The following is a 19,012-nucleotide window of genomic DNA, read 5'->3' on the forward strand; positions in this document are numbered from 1 at the left end:
TAGAATCCAAAGATACAATTGTTAGGACAAACGATATTTTAATACCTTCGATAGAGTAATATTATTAATATTATTAATGAGCAATATTGAACAATTTTGAAGAGAATGAAGACATTGACAACTAACTACTATTTGAAAACAACTTCTCTGTGAAAAATAGAAAATATAATTTGTCGCGTTCTTCCCCTGTAATTTCATATAAAAGCGCTGTTAATTTAATACCTACTCGTTCCCAAAGTGACGAATGTGAATGGAAATTTACGACGCTCAGAAGATGATGGAGGATTTGCCGATTTATTCGAAGACCACGATGCTTTCCGAAAAATTCTTTCGGCAGGGAGAAAGCGGTATTAAAGCATTCTACGCATTGATCTTCGCGATGAAATCATTGAGTGAATGTGGGACTGGTTTATTACGCACAATACAGTTCACGAGGGCGAAGAATCTAGTCACGTAGGTACATGACGAAAGGGATCCATATGATTTATGACTCTTCGTTCTTCGATCAATACGAACAACGATCACCTTTTCGCTACGCACACTTGCAAGATACCGTAAGGCGAGTATATTCAATGGAACGATATTTACCAAAGCTACGATTCCATCTATTCATGGTATCCCGTCTAGCTAATTCAGATAATTTTAAACTATCATACGTCATATACGCACATAATATTGTACACAAATGGTAAATTATCGTCGATTACCTAAATAATTACTTAATTACTTAATAATTAATAATTACTTGATAATTAATTCTGCATTCTCATAATCAACCAACTGGCCCGAATTAAATGCCAGTGAAAATGTCTGGAACCTGGTCAAATCATCTGAGTATTCATTCTTGACCATTACATTACAAAAATTAGAAATGTTTAACAAAATAATGAAAATATAGAGGCAATGCGTACGGAACAACGCTCGGAAGAATACAAACTATAACGAAGACAAAGAGAATACGTATAACATCTCGATAAATGATAAACGTTGCTATTAGAATTAGCTGACGGCTCTCGTTAAACAAATGAGACTAAAGTTTCCTAAGAAAGTGAAAAATATTGAAAGTTCCGAGTGATCTTAATTAAATAAATACAGGCTCTGTAGACTGAAACTCATAATAAATTCAACTAGGGAGAAAATTGACAATGTTCTACCGGAACTTGGAATCATCAATAACTGTGTTTTGTCGTCGATTATAAAAATAGGAAAGTAGAGGACGTTGTACGATACAATATCTGGTGCTTATCAGTGTCGATAACAAAGGCGGCAAACAGCGTGCTTTCGAGAACGATACGAAAATATCCCTAGTCACGTGTAAGCAAAAGTGTGTGCAGCATGATTTACGGCTCATCTCATGCTTGATCGATACACAATGGCCTCACTCCAGCTGACGAAGGAAACGTTGCAGCCTGCCAGGAGCAAGGAGATGGCGTCGGTATCCTTTTGCCAGCAATACATAAAGGCAGCCCTCTTATACCCGTCAGCACGGTAATGATTTCATCCGAGGCTACAGAGGAGGAAAAAGAGTGAACGGGACGGGAGAGAGGAAGAGGAAGAGAGGGTGAAAGAGCCACCACCGGAAGACAGGAATTGATAGATTTCTCTCTTTTGTGAGCTCAGGAGCCATGCAAATATTGAACTGAAAGCACAGGGCTCCTTAAAGCACTTCCACGATATCGGACCTCCTTCTTGATGCTTTTGAGACGAGAGGTAGGGATGAAGGAATGAGGAACACGGGAAATATATGCTGAGATCGGATGGAAGTTAAAAAACGGAGAAAGGAAATGAGAGAGAGAGAGAGAGAGAGAAAAGAAAAGGAAAATCGGAGTGCACTAAATGAAAGCAAAGTGGAACAAAAAAGAAGAACAAAAAAAAAAAAAAAGAAAAGGAAGAGAGGAAAACGAAAATAGCGATTCAAAGAAAGAAGGGTAGATCGGTTGACGAGACGAAGATATACTAGCGAAAGAAACAGAAATAATGGGGCTGAAATAAAGTAAATGATGAACGGATAAAGCAATGGAAAGCGAAAGGAGAAAAAAGCTTAGAAGTAAGTAGATAAAAAAGGAAAGGTAAATGTGACGAACGATAGAATAAGGACAGAAGCAAACAGCAGGAGTAAAGGAGAAGACAGAGTGGCTAAGTCGAGTGGGTTTCCGCTTTTCTCGTTCATGTCACCTTTCCACCTTCGACGTCTTGAATGATAGCTCTGGTATCCGGATTTTTGCTCACTCTCCTTCTCGCTCGCGCTTTTAAACCGTTCAGACCATTCCTCGTTCTTACCTCCCCGATCAACAGACTTTATTCTGGTTGAGAGAAGTTTGAGATCACCACCGTGGCGCCTTCAACGAGACATTCTGCTTTCTTACTCCTTACGACTCTTTCGCAGCGAGAGGCTGAAAATGGTACCTACCGGTTGAGATTCGGCTGCGATTTGATCCGACGTAAAAGCGAATCTGATCGATCCTGAAAGAAAGATTCCAATTGTCTCGTCTTCGCGTTAATCAATTCGATTAAACTTCTACATATTCTCCATAATCAAAATACAGACACGATACAGACAAACACTGAATTTGTCGTAAGTAGAGTGTAAATTTTTATATACTTCTAGAAAATTGAAAATTGTAGAAATTCACAAAATACAGATATAAATTCACAATATGCCAAGATATATAAAATATGCAAAATATAATATCTATTATTCTATTACTTAGCTGATGAAACAAACTTCTGATTCAGTTTAGTTTGGATCTATAAAAATGTAAATTTGCATAAATTCGCGCAGTCTAATTATGGGGATAAATATAGCTTGACAAATTTCATATTAATTAAAGTGAAGAAGCAATCAATGATTCTTAATTGTATTATCTCAATGTTGCCGTGTTTCTTAGAGGTTTGCTTCGCGAAGAGCGAAAAGGCCGAAAAGAAGAGTTTCTACGTCACGAGTGATCAACGGAAGCAATTACTTCATATCTTCCGTGACAGGAAGCAAAGAGGTCGAGCACTGTGCTTTGTTTCCGGATTTACAACACGCTGAGAGGAAATTTGTTCGATATTTCTGCATGTCACGTCGCGTGTACGTGAGACCCACACATTCAGCGTATAATGAAGCAAGAAATTCGTTTCTCGAAAGTTGAAAAATGTTTTGCAGCGTATCGTCGATGCTTAATATCTTCTTTGAAAATTTATCTCTAAAAAAGTGGAATGAAATAAATCTGTACTTGAAAGATGAACTAATTTAAATCCATGTTTTTAAGTCAAGTTATATAGACATTTTATTATCTATTTTCATTATGTCACAAATGAAGGAACTTTATATAACGATATGAAGAATATATATGTATTATACATCTTATTTCTCAATAACAATTTTATTCTAAGCAAATTGTTTCAAATATTAAATATTATTTAGTTACAAATTCGAGGAGATAGTTTCGGGAAATTGTCTTCTGAAAGGTTATACTTCCAGTGAAAAGCAGATCAGTTACAGAAACAGTAAATATATCGTGACAAAGATTGCCATCCATCATAGGCCATCATATAGAAAGATATTCTTGAAAAGTATCTTAACTCGTTTTTTCTTCTGCCCCTTAACATTCTGTGGCAGACCTCACCCCGATAACGATCTTCGAGGAGTCGTTCCAGAAGAACCTTTTAAATTGTTTGAACGTTAAAATGGAACTTTGCAAATACCAGTTAGTATACGAAATTAGATTCCACAGTGGCGTCACGAAACTTTATTGTTCCTTCGCCCTGCCTTTCCTTCGTATTCTCCCCTATTTCTATGGACTTTATCCTGCCCCGACTTCGGTATTATCTCGCTTCGTATCCTCTTCTTGTTGTGAAAACCGTGTTCCAACTAAAGCTGCTCACAGTTGCCAAAATAAAAAGTTAAAAACGAAACGGTGTGTAAAACGGGACTTGGTGTTTGCATAAACTTTTCCAAATACTTCATATTCACGATCCTCCAATCTCATCGATCCAACCAGATTCATAATTTCCTATACTTTCATCTGTTATTCAAGTGTACATTCCGTTCATGAGAATAAATGATCAGATTATTAATCTATTATTAATCTAAACTAATAGCCACTGGCCTCGTTTCGGAACGATTCGCTGGCAACGTGAAAACTTATTTTTCCTCGATGTGATCGATAGTGTTCGACGACATGCGGTACCGGTGTCAGGACAAGGACAATCGAGTGCAGAGATGCCGTTGGTTCGATCTCAAAGGACTGCGACCCTACCGAGCGACCGCACACTGAGCAAGAGTGTAAAACAAATATCCCCTGCCCGATATGTAAGTTTTATAAGTTACATTCCTATGCACCGCTACAATCGTTCTTCGTGTCATTTGGAATGTGTTTATCGGTAGAATCCTTTCTGATTTCTCGCGTGCACGATTCGAAACGATTCTCTACGACCTCGAATCTAGTCGATGGTCGTCGATTCGGATGAATTGGTAAAAAAATATTTTATGATCGGTGAATTTTCATTTCAGATGGCGAGGAAATGACGCAGCCACTGATGCAACCGTACCCGCCTCCGCCAGTGTCAGAAAAATTGATCGATCAGCCGATACCCTCAGAATCAACGTAAGTAACTTCTCTGAAAATTGATAAAGATATACGCGTGGATATATATAAATCGATATGGTAATATGTATTCAGCCGGCCGAGGCGGACTCGGAGCTAGATATTTACAATATTACTACACACGTCGTGCAATCGTAGAGCTTCTCGTTGCGCTGTTCCTTCCCCCTTTTGATCAAAATAACAAAACTCGTATATAGAAAGTCTTAGATAGAAAGTCTTCCTTCTTAAAAGCATTCATTTCTTGACGTCAATTGATCTGTCCTGACAGATATACGATCTACTTTGCCTGTGGCTGGTTGTATCTGAGGTATCCCATTACTGTGTCTCTTTCTATTCTCTATCACTTTAACTCTTTCACTTCTGTGTTCTCTTCCCTTACTTTCTCTTTTTCTTCTAACTTCGTCGATTCCCTTCTCTCTAGCATCCACCCACCCACTTTCTTTTCTATTTGTTTCCTTGGTTTCTCTTTCTTTGTTCTTCTTAAGTTTTTCTTAACTCCTTCCCTTTCGCTATCCCATCCCAATAGCTTGCCTCTTGCCTTTTGCTTCTTGTCTCTTGCTTCTTGCTTCTTGCTCCTTGCTTCTTGCTTCTTGCTCCCGAAAAAGAGCAAAGCAAACCGACGTTCTCCTGTTTCTGCTTAATGTTTCTCTGTTCCTCCTTGTTAATCACCATCGCCACCGTCAGTACCCTCTTCTCCTTCCCCGCGTGCTCTACAATCTCTCGTAGATTCTTCGCACGCTTTTGTAACTCACCGCAAAGCTGCAAAATCTAAAAACGCTTCTCCTTTTTCAACGAAATCAGGGTTAAGCGAGTTTTAGAAGCATTTGACATTCTCGCCCTCTTACCAGCCTCCACGATGACTTACCACCGAACGCTTCACATCCTTTCTCCACCCTCTTCCCCGTTTCGTTTATTAACCATTTCCCTCAACCAACTTTAGGCTAGACGAATCCTCTTCCAGATTCGTTTCTTCTTCTTCTTATTCGTCGTCTTCTTTTTTCTTCTTCTTCTTTTTCTTCTTCTTCTTCTTCTTCTTCCTCTTCTTCTTTTAGCGTATAGTGTTTTCTTTTTTTTTTTGTTTATCTTAGCATTGCGTAGGCGCGTCAGCGAGAATATCGCTTTACGGCAAATGCAAACAGGAAAAACGACACCTGTCGCGTTCGTGTAACGTAATACACTTTCAGCGTTTCTTTATTTTATTATATTTTTTTCACCCTGTTTCCACGGTAAAATAAAAATCTCCGTTGCTCGTGGAAAATAATAGTAACCAACGCAACGCGACAGGCCTGTTTTCCGCTGACGCGCAACAGTTTTCCAACTTAAATATCTCTTCTTTGCTTGAAATTCCGGAAGCTTAATCTCCCTGTTTCTTAGCTAACTTTTTCCTGGCTGTTGCTCCTAATGCATTTATGCAGATTACGAGATTTACCGTGATTTAATTAGCGCATAACGCGAATGCCGTAGAACAAGCATTAGCATAGACTAACGACGATGATATTACGTAGATTGTTACGTTTGTTTCTTTGCCCCCTACAACGATGTCTTTTTCTCGTTTTTCAGCCCACGTTATACCACTGTAACTTTGTAGGCTTAGCATGCATTATTTAGATCGTAGAGCTGCCCTCCTTCTCTCATTTTCTGGCTCGGTACTTGTCGGACCAATTTTACACGAGCTTTCGCCGGATTCCATCCTCAGAACAAAAATCGCATCTCCCGTCAGAGAGAAATACATTAGTCGATTCATTTTTAATGGAATTTATTAAAAACAAGCTTTAATTTGTAATTCGTTAAAAAACAATTATATAAAGATTACTAGAGTAGGAGCACACTTTGATTTGTAATTAGTCGCTGTTTGCAAAAGATAAAAGGATATTGCCACCTTCTATGATATTATTCTTCGATATTATTCCTAGTTTTTCGTAACGCTGTATTTGTTCCGCGAACTGATATCGCCGATACACGAAAGCAAATTGAAAACGTTGTCAGCTAGAAGTCATTGATTGATGGACAAAAGTAGGTACTCGCGGATAAGTTCGAATGGGTGGCTCGATTCAATAGCGTTGAATAGAGAGGAGGGAAATGGAAGGCGCGGTTTTAAACGTAATCCTGGAATAACCGGCAGTTATTTATCTGACCTAATCGATGACAGGACAGATGTATGGGTCGCTCTATGTACTACGAATATATAGTCGGGAAACCAATAAATTCTGCAGGAATAAAGAAGGGAACCAAAATATCCGAACGCGCACAAAGACACCACTTTTAATATATTCGAAATTCCTTCGAAGTTTGCCTGTTTGACCACTAAAATTAGGAATCGACGTTTTTCTTCTATCGTTCTTATAAAAGATATCGAATATATTCCTTCCACCATGTCAAATCGTACACTGATTTAAATCAGGAATCTTTACGAAATTTAATATGTCAAATTGCCTGATTCGAAAATAGAATTTCGTTTAGAAGTTACGAGCTTCATTTCGAAAACCTCGAACGGACTGTAAAAAGAAGGATACCTCTTCGGACACCATATCGAACTTATATCGTTAAACGAATGATCCTCCAGATTCATCGCGAAAGAATGGTCACCGTGTTCCGTCACATGTGGCGAAGGAGTCAGGCATCGAGAGGTCCGTTGCAAGATATACCTCGAGTTCAGTCGAACAGTGGCCGATCTTCCGGATCGACAGTGTTCAGGACCGAAGCCGCTCGAGAAGGAGAAATGCATGATGGGACCATGTAACCTGATCGAGAACAGCCTAACCTATGGCATCGATACTGTCGGTGATAGCGGATATGCCGAGCCAAGCCTAACTGACACCTATAGATCATCTGCAGGAAGTTCCAGCGGAAGTGGTTACGACGCTGGGATCAAGGTCGCTCCAGGAAGCGACGTGCAGACTACTTACTCGTGGAAGGAAGCTGGTTACACTCCTTGCAGCGCCACTTGTCTCGGAGGTAAAGGATATTCCGTTCTATAACTTGTTTCGTAACAGTGAAAATTAAACGCGTGCAAACGCTAAGGCGTGTGGTAGATGTTGTAAAGGAATTTTGCGAATTGCACCAAGCAAAACTGGGACGAGTCTCAGCGAGGCTTGAAATTTAACGGAGCAACAGAATGGAAATGGAATGCAAATTCACAGAGGAAACAAGAAACTTCAAAAGCGGCGTGACGAGTACGTTTCTTGATCGTCACGCATTGCACTCGCAAAGAGACTGTATTCGAAAACTCTGATGTTTCTTCGTCGAAGAGAATGTATGAAGTAACGTTTAAATGTTGTTGCTAATTCAAGCATAGCATTTCCACGCAGCTTATGCCGATGCTTGGAAAATCCTTTTAATCGAATTATCTATCTTTCGTTCTATAAATACTATATTTAAGCGACTCTAATCAGCCGCAAACGTAAGTCAAGGAATTATCGGGGATCAGATCAGTAAGGATTAACGGTATGAATCTAGGTTCGTTCCGCATAGAGCGCTTAATTAGCCGGGATAATTCGACGCGATTGTACAATCAGCGGTGCTCGACGACGAGTTAGCCGATTGAATCGCATCGAACCGATAGATTAAAGTCGACTCGTTCCACGCCGGAACACAAATGTTCTCTCTCTCTCTCTCTCTCTCTCTCCTTCTCTTTCTACTGACCATCAGTTCTGCTAATTTTACCTTACTTTTTCATCGTGCAATAATATTTCAGGTTCTCAAGAACTGATAGTGAATTGCGTGCGAGACGACACTGGGAAGACCGTCATGCCATTTCTCTGTACCGCCGACACCAAACCGGAAGTTAGGATAAGGGTTTGCAACGATCATCCTTGTCCTCCCAGGTAACACGTCAAAAAACAAATTCATAATCAAAAGTAACTTTTTCGCACTAGAAAGCCATTCCTTAATTTTTATATTATTTATAAATATTGCTGTATTAAACATGAAAATGAATGAAATCTTAATTCTACAGTTCTGATCTATTAGGTCGTCCAATAAGTTTGTGCTGTTCATTTTTCCGTCATGTAGATGCTTTAAAGCATCAGTCAGTTCCACTGTTATTTCTTTTATTTTTAATATCAATGTACATTTGACTTTGGAATATTCAAGATTTTAGACATCCGATGTACGAATAAACTTTCTGTTTTATCTGATCATAATCATAGTCATTTTGTCCTTGTCTATTTAAAAAATGTAACTGATCTTCAAAATTAAAATCGTTTTTGAATATTATATAATATTATATAGTATTTCCTTTTTAAAAAGGTCGCCTCACATTTCACTTATAATTCTTTAATACGTAAGGATCAAAACGCTCGCTATTCATAAGTGTTTTTCTCTCAGATATCTTCTCTAGACTGACTGCGATCTTAGAAGATTGATATGTTATCGCTTATCGTTCTCTATAAATCATTACATCATCAACGTTCTTCTATATGAAATAAAACACAGTATAAAGAATATGTGGACGCATTGCGTCACAAATTCATTGGACGATTTAATAAGAACAACTTAATTTAGGTATTATTCTATTCGCAATTAGCCGGTCATTACGATCGATCTTTGTCCACAGATGGAACTTCAGCGAATTTTCACCGTGCATGAGCCCGTGCGGGATCGGTATACAAACACGTGACGTCACATGTATACACGAGGTGATACGCGGCACAGGTAAGATGGTCCCTGTGCCAAGCCACATGTGCCCGCAGCCACCACCAGCGGATAGACAATACTGTAACGTATGGGATTGCCCAGTTAAATGGAGTACAGGCAAATGGAGCAAGGTACTTTACCTCTGTTCAGTGAATTAAATGATATGATCACCTCGATCGGGACCCGAATTCACGGAGCTCTTCGATTGAATCATTTAAATGTTAATTCTATTAAAATTCAGCTCCACGAATTTAGCCGAAAATGCTATTATAACCGTTTGAACTGACCGATTACAATTACTACATTGTGGATATTTATGTATCCATAAGACATTTGAAAATACAAAAATACACAGGATACACAAAATATACGATACTATAAAATATCTAAAGTTTAGTACTCTGTATAATATTCAGTATACGTTCCATCGTTTTAATTACATTTATAGTTTAACAACTACTTGCTCGTGATTAAGTGGAATTTAATTCGATATCAGAGACAGTAATAAGAATTAGAATAAGAATTATTCTTGAAAAAAGGATTAAAGATAGTGAATGGTGATTTCAGTGCTCGAAAACCTGTGGAGGAGGTGTAAAAAAACGCAAAGTGACCTGCGAGCAAATAATGGCCCAGGGGCGTAAACAGAGTCGAGAGGACCGTGAATGCCCGTCTCAAAAACCATCCACGGAGAAACCTTGCAACACTAGAGCTTGTCATGATATGGATGCAGGCTCCCTGCCTATAATTACCAGTCAAAATACGACATACAATCAAACGGATTTGAACGCGAAGGTAGATTTGAAAATCGGCGGTGTCGCGAAGGTTTTCCAAGGCACATCTTCCATCAAGATTCGTTGTCCGGTTAGAAAATTTGATAAGTGAGTTTCTACCGTAATTCAATAAAAAGATAACATAATCTAATAAAGACGCACCTACATAACATTGATATCAAAATTGAAACATTTTTAGAGCACAGATCGCATGGACCAAAGATAATAAAGAGCTGAGAAAATCGAGGAAATACAAGATTAGTAGGAAGGGCGCATTGAAAATTAATGATATAACATCCTCTGACGCTGGCGTTTATGCGTGTATAGGTAAATAGCTGAATCAATAAAATTGTAAAAAGCAAAGCATAACGTTGATTCTTGTGTTACAGCGGGAAATTCTCACGCGGAAACGCACCTGATTGTAAAATTTCGTTCGAAAGAACAGATCAGCAGCGAAGAATATTTACGATTGAGCAATTCCGTCCATCGACAACGAAACGCTAATTTGGACTCGGCACCAGCTAATTCAGGAGAAAGTCTCTACACTGATCGAGCAGGTACGAATTATTTATTTATAACGATTTGCATCCTGATTTGTTAATTAACAGTCCCATCCTGTACATTGTATCCTGAAGATTTTGAATAATTTAAATCGATCTTCTAATAGCTGCGTATGGAAACCGATTTGTTCCCATCGACAGTGAAGATCTAAGTCATGAACGAGCGGTGCCTAGCAAACCGACAAGAAAGCCACATCAAAAAAAACAAAAAACTAGCCCAACACCACCAGACTCCACGATGATACACAAAGAACACACTGTAACTTCGTTGAACCAGGTAAAGACTTCGGAGAGGAGATTTAAATTGAACTTCTCTTCTATTACCTATTATATTATATTACTTTCCTAATTTATAAATAACCGCATGATAAATTAATTTCTCGTCGATGATTCTTTATCCTTATGCTTCCTATACATGGAATAACTTTATATGGTGGTGGATATTTATGGTCTAATATATCAGCCAGGATACCACGAATCCGTGGAATCGACTGCACCCTCCAGTTCAAGTGCCTCTACTCTCGTGCCGCACTTAACTTACTTTATATCGACATTAAAGGTGAGACGATGTGGGCGACTGTAAAATCAGGATTAGTATACTTTCTGGAACCATCTTCTTTGTTTTTACCTAACAAAATTATATTTTTCGTTTAAAATCACGCCGTTATGTTCTCAACGGTTTTCTAGATACATTAATGTGTCACATAAAATCTATAATGAATATTCCAATAGGAATATTGGCCGTTTCAAAGTGAGAGCTCTGTGGAAAGAGCTCACAGAACAGCTCCAGTGGCTTTCATCGATGACGTAAGAAAAGAAGTAGTTGCAACAAAGCGTACTATGCCTGAGAGGAATCCTAGTTTGAGATACCAAGATGTGGAAGACAACTTGGACACCCTATACCGTAATACCGCTATCCCAGACGAGACTTTTGGGCCAGATGAAGAAAGGATATTCATCGACGTTGATCCATATGATTTAGACGAGTCTATGTTTGGATTGCGGCACAGCGATCCAGTGAAAATCACTCCTGTTGTGAGCAAAGGTGACTCACAACAGTCAGTTGTCGCACCTACGAAGTCTGGTATAGATTATATCGAAGAATCTCTAAAAAACGTCAAAAGACAATGGCACGATACATCTGAAGTTAAGAATCATTGGAGTTCTACGCCTAAAAATCAAAATAAAGAATCTGTAAACTTGGTGACTCGCTCGGACAACATTGATTTGGAGGTATACTATATTCCAGACTCAAAGCACAGCACACATAAGTTCGGGGAATCTCATGATAAAGAGATCGATCGAAAAAATGATGACAGTTCTGAAGATGAAAGTTTTTCTCCTACGATATCGCTTAAAGAAACAGACTTAGTTTCAAAAAAGCCAAACACTGACGACGAGAAGACAGAAATTTCGAATAAGACAACAGATTACGGGGACATTTTTGAGGAAGAAATGAAGAAACGGAAAGTCTACGTTGAGAATGACACGGTTAACGATGGTATTCAAGCAGCAACAACGAGAGATTTGGAAGATGATTTGATTGAGCTGGCATTAACGGAAGATCGGGGATCTGAGGAAATGGAAAAGAATATCAAAAACTTGTCACGGAATCGAGAAGATCGTAACAATTCGTCGGAGGATACGACGGATTTTCAAGAACATTCGACTAGTGAAGAAATACAGAAAACGAACAAATCTTTGGATATTGCAACTAGCACCTTTGCTGGACCAAATACCACCGCCCATTCTACGATCACGTCTCTTGGTATTTTAGGTAAATAAAATTTATTTCTCTAAAATAATAAAATAATGGTATACAAATTGTACTGTTTTTATTTCAAATATATAAAATGTACAGATACTACAGAGGATCTGGTTTTCGAATGGGTAACAACAGATTGGTCAAAGTGCTCCCAAACCTGTGGAGGAAGTGGATTTCAGGTAACTTGGAAAAGCCGATTCTTAACCAGGAAATAAATTATAAACATTAAATTGCAATTTCTTTTTTGCACCAAGATGCGAGGAGCCCAGTGTACAGTTCGCGCAGCGAGACCGATTGGGAACACAACTCGTACACCACCTCGAACAGTCATAGGGTCGACATTATGCGAAGACGCTGGACATCCGGTGCCTCAAAAAGTCAGACCATGCGGGTTTGGTAAATGCCCACAATGGCACATGACCGAGTGGACTCCGTGTGAAACATCTAGGTGCTTTAATTGGAAAACTGCGATGCAGAGACGCGATGTCACTTGTCGTTTGGTCGACGATATGGAAAATGGACAACAAAATATTACATTACTTGATCCTAACAAATGTGACGATACTACTAGACCTCTTCAGAGACAAGAGTGTTATAATGACGCCTGCAAAGGTGTCTGGAGAGTTGGAGAGTGGTCTGAGGTATTAAATATTAATTATTATTCATTTGTTTAATATATAATAATAGTATAATAACCTATATATATAATAATATATATATATATATATATATAGGTTATTATACTATTATTATATATTAAACAAATGAATAATAATTAATATTTAATATATATATATATATATATATTATTATAATATTTAATATATATATATATATATATATATTATTATATATATATATAATATATAATATTGATGGTTTAGAATTGATGATTTCATTATTTATTCATAGTGTACAGCGTCATGCGAAGAAGATGGTATCAAATACAGAATCTTACAGTGTGTTTGGTATGGCACAAAGAAACCAGCCGGTAATGCATGCAGAGACATTCCACGGCCTCCTGTCATGAAAACCTGTAGAGGTCCACCATGTCCTCAAACACCTGGTAAAATATACTTAAAAACCTAGGATTCGCCTATGGATAAATCGTATAATAATAAATATAAATAACTACTGTTTTCTTTTTTTTTTTTTTCAGATGACTGCAAAGACCATTCACAACTATGTAGCAGAGTGAAGACAATGAATATGTGCAGGGTGCCCCTTTATCAGAAGCAGTGCTGTCAATCATGTCGCTAGACTCAAATAATCGATAGCAATTGTTGATATGAAAAGAAATGCTCTAGGTAAAAATTGATGTAATGAGAGGTGCGCGCGAGGAGAATGTCAGTCGTGGCAACAAATCGAAGGTTAATCTTCGCAAACGTTTGTCAAAACGCTCCCTGAAACGCTTGTCTGCTGAAAGAATGTAAGAATAAAAGATTACATTTGAATCTACGAACATAGACAGACAGCTGCAAAATATGTAAGACATATTGAAGAAACGGTATCGACCAAATTTACTTCCGCTGATAAATGTTCCCCATCCTTTCTCCGTGCCCTAGGGCAAATCGTGTTCGCGTCTGAACACCAGATTCTTGTTGCGCCCACTAAGAATCTAATTCCTAATTGTGTGCTAATTAAAGCTATAATTTTCGGACGTGTATCACGTGTAGTTTGGCACGACTCCTAATTGCGCACGCTCATACCCCTCGGAAGAACGAAGGAATCTCGGCATTCGTCCAAAAAGTTAAGAAATTATATTGTTAAAGTTCAATAAAAGCGGAGTACTAGGGAAGATAATAGTATCCTGGAAAGAGCTACTACGACGTGACGTGTCGTTGTCGTGAAACGGTACGTCGTCAAAAAATTCGTCTATCATTGATGTTACGAAAGACGAGCTTTATAAAGCTGTTCAAATTTTAGATGGAAATGTTACATATGGGTGGGGAGGGGTGAACGGAAATAGTAATCTCGATTGCACTGTAAAGGGTAGCACAAAAAGATTAATTCTTCGAGGCTTTATTTTTTTACATGTACTCGTATTTCTTCGATAACGCACGATCGATCTCTGTCTCGGTTCAACGTTTCGAAAACGCGCGCGGTTCTCGTCATCATCATTTTTATCGAAGACTGAGAAAATGCTACATATTTCTTCTATATTAATTTCGTAAAGTTCACCATTCTCATCGGACGTTAGCGAGAATCGAGGAATTCATTTCCATTTCTTACACCCCAAAGAGTCTTCACACACATTCCGCTGTACCCTTCCGAATAGAGGTGTGTTACACGCGTTTTGTTAATGTTTTAACACAGGAGTATATTTATTACAACGTTACTTCTAGGTTCGACGATACACGATATAAATTATTAAATGGGAGATGTTAAGTTAACGAATGATGAAATATAAAAGTTACTAACGACATAAGTTATAAATGAATTATTATGCGCCTATAAGCGCCTCGCGAGGCGTACATAAGCCAATAGATTCTAAGCAATAAAATATATAGGTACTGTAATATACTATTTTGTTAATAACCTCTGGCGAAAATTCGTTAACATGACGTTCCACTGTTACATCCAAACGGCTCAAAAGAAACTTACATTTACGTCTCCGATCGCTCGATTGTAAAGATGGTCGCATTTACTTGTGTAATTAGATCACGATAATCTGGTTTTTGCAATTTCTTTAATTCTTTTTTATTCGATACGTATAAATTCTTAACGAAGATATGATTCAATTCGTTCCTCGTATCAAACAATTCGATACTATCCCTTTTTTAAAATAATTTTGTGTTTACTTTAACTTTGATTCCTACGATATTGTGAACAGATTTTCGCTATCAACGAATTTGCCTCAACACAGCTAGACAGTTTGCCAAAACGAACTGATGTTAATGAAATGAGATATAAATAAATTAGTATATTATTGAAATCGAGATAAAAAATATAATATATATATGTGTGTGTGTAATATATAATATAATATATATATTACATAATATATATATATATAATTATATAATATATATATAATATATATAATATTTATATTATATATATATATTACAAGCTACATAAGTAATATGAAAGCACACGTGAATAAAAATGATTTCACCACCTTAAGCGCAGATATAAGTGTATTATGCAAAATAGAAATATATTGTCCTGCAGTATATTTATAAATAAATTCTGTACATTGCCGATATATTTCGATGGATATTCAGTTAGGATTTAAGTCCACGGTAATTGCTATTCGATCCAATTAATCACGAGAAGTATGCGTTTCTTTAATATTATCTACCAATAACACTCGATTTCGCATAAATTGATTTCTAATACCTGAATTTTTGTATATACCACGATCTAGTTATGTAAAGTGATTCCACGCTATTATACGAAGAGCATTATTATTCATTATATCTATGTAAATATGTAACTGCCTAAATACGAATAAAACCAGAGGATATATCACTGCACAATATCTTACTTCATTTCTTAATGAATTCAATATTCTATTGTGATATAAAGTTATGTTTATTGCTTATTCTATAATTGACAATAGATTTAAAAGAACACAGTAATTATGGCCAACAAATTGACAGTCACAGTAGATTAAACAATAGAATTCAGTTCATCAGGCCCCAGTTTCGAAGAACTTCGTCCTCTGGAAGAGGCCAAAGTTTCTTCAACAAAGCCCATCCCGATTTCTGCGTGGTAAGCAGATATTCGTTTTGCGGATCGTGAAGATGACTGTAAGCGCCCATAACCAAACTCTGACAAATTCTCGCGCAAACAGTAACTTTCAAAATCTTCTTCTCGATATCTGTCAGCTTCCTAAATTCCTGGTAACCTTCGATGACGTGTTTACCCATCGCCACGTCGCCAGCTTGCAAAATCATGTAACACAGTGCGATAGCTAACTCGAAAATGAGACATGTCCAGTGCGCATCACCAAAATCGATCACGGCAGCTATTTCTCTGCCATTGCAATCCATTACGAAATTCTGTTCGTTCAAGTCGCCATGAATTATACCATGCTGGAGCTTCGATTTGACCAGAAGCACATCCTTCTCGAAGACTCGTATCACCTGATGCGCCAACTCCCTTTCAAATACATTCTTCAGAGCATAAGTAAATTGACGTAACTTTGGCACAGAATTCAACATCCACAAAGTCTTGTGGCCGACGAAAGCTGGATGGACGAAGTTTATCAGAGCATTAGTAAGTTTAGCCGTGAAATTGCCTACGTTTCGGAACAATTCTTCAGTAATTGGAATACGGTACAACAGTTCGCCAGGCTGATAAACCAACAGCCTCACGGCATACTTGTCAGTGCATTCATCGACATTCAACGTGACCACAGCATAATATAGTCCATTTATATTTTTTACCGGCAAAGGACAGTTAATACCTTGTTGGTTTAGAAATATCAACATTTCAGTTTGTGCGTCAATCACATGTGTTTTCTGTGAATCCAAAGAGTTGATAATTTTCAAAGTATAGCCATGATGACTGATAGTCGTAATATGAGAATTCGTATACGATTCTTCACAAATTACATGATAGTTTCTGTCATCATACCCATTTAATTCGATTATACTCGATGTTTTCAAACCGTAAAGTTCTTCCAAGAGCCGCACCGCTATTTGATTGTTGCTTGGTGGACGAATCCGTTGACCCGGCATTAGTATGTCAGCACTGTTCTCCATTATCACTTTAAATCCTAAAAACTTTTTAAACAGAATATATATTAAAAACTTTACCTTCCATGAATTAGGTACAGAATGAAAAATGAAGACGAAATAAGTTTCTTATAGACAGCCGTTGAAAATATTATTCTAAATTTATGAATAGTGATTGTTATTTTCTATTTAATTGCCGCGTTTGCTTGAACGTGACAATACGAAACGGATAACGTTAACTAGCGTTTAAAGCAACTGGCAATAAGTTCCACTTTCGGCTAACCTGCTATGTGCGGGAATACTGGCACGGGAGAAATTCTTCGATTGACAAAATGATGATTCTTCGATTGACAAAAATGATGATTCTTCGGTTGACAAAATGATGATTACTAACTGACAGACTGACGGATGTAACCTCTTCGGTTAACAGATGGTAATTAACTCTTCGATAGAAAAAAATGATAACTAACTCTCCGGTAGACGAATGGTAATTATTCGGTTGAAGAACGGTAATTAATTATTATTGACTTCTATGAGTCGCTACATTTATTTATATCTATCGGAGATGAAAAAACGTCGGGATCGTTCTTTTGAAAATGTTTGGGAAGATCCTGAACGTTTGTTCAAACTGCCGACTTTGTTTACAGCTTTAAAGTGTCTTGACATCGTTATAAAAACATAGTATAAAAATATAGCTTTTAGCGGCGTTAACTGCCTTTCACCTCAAATACTGCAAACACGGTTTCAAATAAACGTTTTGAATTACCTTGATTTGAAAGAAATTACAATTTTACTTTCGCGCTTCGGATCGTGCGGGCCGCGGGACGTGACAGTGATTTCTATATTTTACATTTCTTTACGTTTCATTTTGTTAGTAATTTTCATTTCAATTAGTTGTATAATTAAAATATATTATAAAGAAGAAATGTTTCGTTCTTTAGACGTTGTCCATTAATTTAGCAAATATAAATTCGAAAAGAGCAAACAAACAATAGTTGTAACTATATTTTTCAAATGTGGAAATCATTAAATAATGGAACTCTCAAATAAATCACTAAAAATAAATTATTTTCCTCGAGAATGTCGGTCCTTCTCCAAATATGAAGACACGCAATTCACTATGTGTTGGCGAATGAAGCAGCTCGCAAAGTGAATTGTATGTAGGATGGTATACGCAATAAGTATGGTGGGGATAAATGTATGATGATTGATATTTATCGTTGCTCGTTAGGTTGCGCGTTATCCAGCATAAGAAATGTGAAGTATCTTTTATGTACATATTCGGATAACACGAGGCAATAAACGATATTATCAGAATCAAAGCTTTTTTAAGTTTTTTTTTATATTACGATTACTCATTAAACTAATTGTTCTTTGCCGGTTATCAAGTTATTCGCTATAATTTTTTTCTATGGCACTATCAAATGCTAATAAAATACTACATAAAACTTTAATAAATTCTTAACTTTTATTTACAAAACCAAATGATTATTCAAGGTAATTTTTTATTGCAAATTATACAATGTTAGTTTATGAAGTAATTTAATAATTTCGATATACATGTATGCGAGTTAATATTATTTTTTTAAAAAGTACGTATAAAATGATATTTTTGACAAATATTAAATTTAATTGTTTCAAAAATCAAATGAATAATATACTTGTACATTGATGAAAAGAACAGTCAATAAGATTTATAGAATCATAATCTGCTTTTAGCATTCATCAAGAATTTAAGGATTTAAATTTAAAATACTCGACATATGTATATTTTTCATGTAGATGTGTGTGTGTGTGTGTATACATATATATTGTGTATATAATTATAACTTACCAAATAATTAAAGTAGAATATTGAATAATATATAACTATATATGTAGTTGATTTAATAATTACTCTGTTGATTTTATGTAAAATAAATACAAAACGAAAAATTCAATTAACAATTCGTATAGTTAATTTTTCATTATACATTGCACAACTTTTACACTATTACAAAATTAA

General features: G+C 36.8%; 2 protein-coding genes across 3 annotated transcripts in view; one reads left to right on the forward strand and one right to left on the reverse strand.

Moving 5' to 3' along the window:
• LOC126869672 (protein madd-4) overlaps positions 1-15,804 on the forward strand; it is a 251,061-nt gene extending 235,257 nt beyond the window's left edge. Inside the window, exons 11-25 of the mRNA XM_050626515.1 lie at positions 4,156-4,297; positions 4,499-4,592; positions 7,156-7,547; positions 8,287-8,416; positions 9,148-9,358; positions 9,795-10,105; positions 10,197-10,324; positions 10,387-10,554; positions 10,665-10,834; positions 11,021-11,116; positions 11,290-12,334; positions 12,419-12,501; positions 12,577-12,963; positions 13,235-13,388; positions 13,482-15,804. Coding sequence (XP_050482472.1) covers positions 4,156-4,297; positions 4,499-4,592; positions 7,156-7,547; positions 8,287-8,416; positions 9,148-9,358; positions 9,795-10,105; positions 10,197-10,324; positions 10,387-10,554; positions 10,665-10,834; positions 11,021-11,116; positions 11,290-12,334; positions 12,419-12,501; positions 12,577-12,963; positions 13,235-13,388; positions 13,482-13,582 — 3,612 coding nt within the window. The 3' untranslated portion in view covers positions 13,583-15,804. The remainder of the gene's footprint in view (positions 1-4,155; positions 4,298-4,498; positions 4,593-7,155; positions 7,548-8,286; positions 8,417-9,147; positions 9,359-9,794; positions 10,106-10,196; positions 10,325-10,386; positions 10,555-10,664; positions 10,835-11,020; positions 11,117-11,289; positions 12,335-12,418; positions 12,502-12,576; positions 12,964-13,234; positions 13,389-13,481) is intronic.
• Positions 15,805-15,812: 8 nt separating this feature from the next.
• LOC126869676 (hydroxylysine kinase) lies at positions 15,813-18,990 on the reverse strand. 2 transcript variants are annotated; one of them, XM_050626521.1, is made up of 2 exons: positions 18,842-18,990; positions 15,813-17,055 (listed from the first exon to the last, which is right to left on the reverse strand). In XM_050626521.1, exon 2 carries the CDS (start codon positions 17,032-17,034, stop codon positions 15,952-15,954), a length of 1,083 nt encoding a protein of 360 aa, XP_050482478.1. In that variant the 5' UTR covers positions 17,035-17,055; positions 18,842-18,990; the 3' UTR covers positions 15,813-15,951. The 2 variants fall into 2 exon arrangements, with proteins under 2 accessions (XP_050482478.1, XP_050482480.1); XM_050626523.1 differs by lacking the exon at positions 18,842-18,990 and adding an exon at positions 17,774-18,810.
• Between the last annotated feature and the right edge of the window lie 22 nt (positions 18,991-19,012).

This window comes from Bombus huntii, chromosome 9 (genome assembly GCF_024542735.1).
Source record: "Bombus huntii isolate Logan2020A chromosome 9, iyBomHunt1.1, whole genome shotgun sequence".
NCBI lineage: Eukaryota > Metazoa > Arthropoda > Insecta > Hymenoptera > Apidae > Bombus > Bombus huntii.

What these genes read in the sequence shown, in the direction of transcription:
- LOC126869676 (XM_050626521.1), bottom strand. Translation starts at nt 17,034, where the DNA reads ATGGAGAACAGTGCTGACATACTAATGCCGGGTCAACGGATTCGTCCA.